The sequence below is a fragment of the Gekko japonicus genome, unplaced genomic scaffold (genome assembly GCF_001447785.1).
Source record: "Gekko japonicus isolate JY-2015 unplaced genomic scaffold, Gekko_japonicus_V1.1 scaffold522, whole genome shotgun sequence".
In the NCBI taxonomy this organism is placed as follows: Eukaryota; Metazoa; Chordata; class Lepidosauria; order Squamata; family Gekkonidae; genus Gekko; species Gekko japonicus.
The window spans coordinates 1-3374 of NW_015169790.1; the positions used below are offsets into that span (position 1 = coordinate 1).

General features: G+C 40.6%; 1 protein-coding gene across 1 annotated transcript in view; it reads right to left on the bottom strand.

The window, feature by feature from the left end:
- Nucleotides 1-876: 876 nt before the first annotated feature.
- Nucleotides 877-3374, bottom strand: part of IKBKE (inhibitor of kappa light polypeptide gene enhancer in B-cells, kinase epsilon) — a gene marked incomplete at its 3' end in the record, with an annotated part of 15648 nt that continues 13150 nt past the window's right edge. The window contains exons 9-10 of the mRNA XM_015417008.1: nt 3307-3371; nt 877-968 (exon numbers count right to left, since the gene is read on the bottom strand). Of these exons, the coding sequence (XP_015272494.1) occupies nt 877-968; nt 3307-3371 (157 nt within the window). The remainder of the gene's footprint in view (nt 969-3306; nt 3372-3374) is intronic.

Consider the following 3374-nt stretch of genomic DNA (forward strand, 5'->3'; position numbering starts at 1 on the left):
CACACACTTAACCACTACACCAAAAGGCACAAACTTATATAGTATTCAGGCTTCAGATCATTTGCATAGACATGTGCTCCTAGAGTAAGTAGCTTTGCAATCCCACACCAATTTCTTCTTAAATTTGACTCACAAAGTGACTGCTGTTGAATGTGGTTATTCATTTGTGGATTATAAACCAACAAGTTGCGACCTTAAGAAAAATCTCACGGGTGAAAGGGAGGGAATTTGCTTCAGATGACAGGCACCCTTTGATGCAAATGTTCAAACTCAACAGACAGTAAGGGACTGAGATAGAGGTGTCGCCCCCTCCCCCGAATGTGTGCCCCATCTATTCTTTGTGTATTGAAACTAATATTTACATGCAATTTGGACATTTGCAAGTAGACACAATTTGTGCAATGTGTACATTCTGAATTTATACAGATGATAACAATGTACAAAGGAAATTTATGCACAAAGAAAATTTTCTGTGCATTTAGGCCCTTAGAACCAAGTATTGAGGGCTGAGCCTGTAAACTGGAGCAGGGAAGGATGGAACAATCCCAACCATTCCCACACACTGAATCTGATTGTGTGCAAAAAGCTAAAGATTTAAGTTCGGGGGGGGGAGAGGAATCAGGCAGCAGACAGTCAGGAGCAATGTGTTCTGGGGCTAGAAAGCAATGTCTCAGATTAGGTAAGCCAATGGGAACATTCACCAGAAAGATTGATCATATAACAGCCACTTACATGTGTATGCTGTAAACTGTTTTGGAAGACAAAGGGCAATTAAACGATGTGATTTCAAGCCAGGGGAAATCTACTAGTTGTAGAAATATAAAATATGTCCCGCTGTCTTGTTTACAAAGCACTAACAAGGGGCATTTTACTTACCTCACCCAATACAAGCCTCTGAGAACCAGTTCCTGGCACTGCAGAAGTGACCTTGCTACCCTCACGGTGTAGTAAGTTGCACTCACAACATCCTGGTGTATAAATGAAAAAGGGGATGTGACTGTGCTGTAGGCTACAGATGCCAATTCAAGAGCAGCTGGATGGCTGGGTTGGGAAGGGCTGTGGCTCACGGACAGAGCACATGCATTGCATGTCTCCAGTTAAAGACTGTCAGACAGCAGAGCTTGGGAAAGACTCCTATCTGCCTGAGACCTTGGAGAGGTGAACTGACAGAGTTCACCCGGAGAAAAGGGCCACTTTGGAAGGTGGACTCTATGGCATTATACCCCATTGTAGTCCCTCCCCTCTCCTAACCCCGCCCTCCTCAGGCTCCACCCTCAAAATCTCCAGGTATTTCCCAACGCAGAGCTGGCAGACGATACTGGCTACATAAATCAATGGTCTGATTTGATACAAGGCAGCATCATGCATCCATATGTTGGTATTTTAGCCTGCTGACTTTCCTGCAATCAGCCTTAAAAAAAAAAAGATGTGCATGATCCAGATCAAACATACACACAGTGAACAGAAAGAAAGGGAATAAAGGATGAGGAAAAATATGTCTGATACCGCTGCTATTTAAACCAGAAATGTTTTTGCTTAATATTATGCCTGAGGTAAAAGATAAGAAAGTTAAGCACTTAATTATACATATAGTTATGGCAGCAAGAATTTTTTATGATATGTATTGGAAGAAATCAGAGATACCAACAAAAGAGGAACTCTTGACAAAAAATTTTAAAACAACGGAAATGGATATATTGACGAAGTAAACAAAGTAAACAAAATGTGAGAGAAGATTGGACATTATTTTATGAATGGGTAAAAAGAAGCCATGGAAAAGGAAAATCATGAATGATGGATTACAACTATTATAAACCTGGGAGAAACTTAACTTGAACTGTAAAGAATATGTACTTTTTCAGGAATTATAATAGAAGACTTTAAGGATTTGATTAAGTGTGATTAGAAATTATATAAATGAAAAAGTACTGGAAGCAAAGGTTTAAGATGAAAATTGTTTTGTAACAGCTATTATATGTCTGATGGAAACCTTTTTCCATATGTCTTATCCCATTCCCCTTGTCCTCCCCCTCCTAAATGTCCTATATAGTAGGGAAATATATATATATATATAAAAAGGATGGGAAGCCTGCAATGAAAGTGTGACTAAAGATGGAAGGAGAATGCTAGACTGGAAGGGACTGGCAATGTGGAAAATTCCCTCCTGTTCCCTACCTGAGAACAGACATATAAACCCATAGCAGAGGAAACTGTATGAGCAGCTATCTTACAAGGGAATTTCAAAGGGAGATTAGAAGGAGAGACTGCTGAATTGCAACTGATAATGATGCTCAAGACAATGCATCCATCTGGACTGGACTGAGACCTAGGTTTCCTGTCTCATTACCAATGCTGATTTCTCCACACCTGCTACCTCTCTGCGTATCACACCTAATTCAATCACACCTGCTGTGGTCATTTGCCTGCTAATATCATTTGCCATCTGAAATAACTCCACTTTCCAATATATAGGACAGAGAGACTCACATTCTAGCTGTATCTGAAGAAGTGAGCAGTGACTCACAAAACCTCATACCCTGTGACAAATTGTTTTAGTCTTTAAGGTGCTACTGGACATAGTCTTTTCTATTGCTACAGACAAACATGGCTACCCACTTGATGTATGAGCATGAGTGAATGACAATTATGGAGGGAAGAAAGAGTAGGAAAGAAAATAATTCCTGCTTTGGGGATACTTGTTCTTTCAACGTAAAATAGCTAAATTCACATCCAGAGAAAATGTATCTCAGAATACCAGAGGAAGGTGGTTGTACTTTGCTGTCTTGCTTTGAAACTTTCCAGGGAGTTCTGATTAGTCACTACTGCAAACAGAACACTGGAACAGGTAAGCCTTTGGTCTGATCCAGCAAGCAGCTTAACTTCTACCTATCCTCAAAGGTAAGAGGTGCCTACATGAGGGACTAGATCTATTTAGGCAATGTTTTCCACTCCCCTCTTGTCAAGTGACTCAACCACGCTCAGCTCAGCTTCTGACCACAAACTTTGGCTCCAAACCCTATGAACAAGCTCTTGCTGAACCAAGATATATCAGTGTGATGACATGAAAAGGAGGAAAAGCACTTCCCTAACCAACCTGTGCCCTTCTCTATAGCCACCTTCAGTCCATCATAGGAGAAAGGGAGGGTAAAAATGATCTAAATAAATAAATTTTTGAGTTCTGACCATTAAGAACTGGACACTGGACATAAATCTTTGACTGTCTCCATATTGTCCAGGTGAAAAACAAATAGGTAGAAACCTTACCCGAACGGTTCCTGGCCATTTTCAGCTGGAAACCAAATTTACCTTTGCTGTACTGCAATCTGCTAAGACATCGACTTGGGGGAGAAACTTTGGGTACTCTAAAGCCGCTA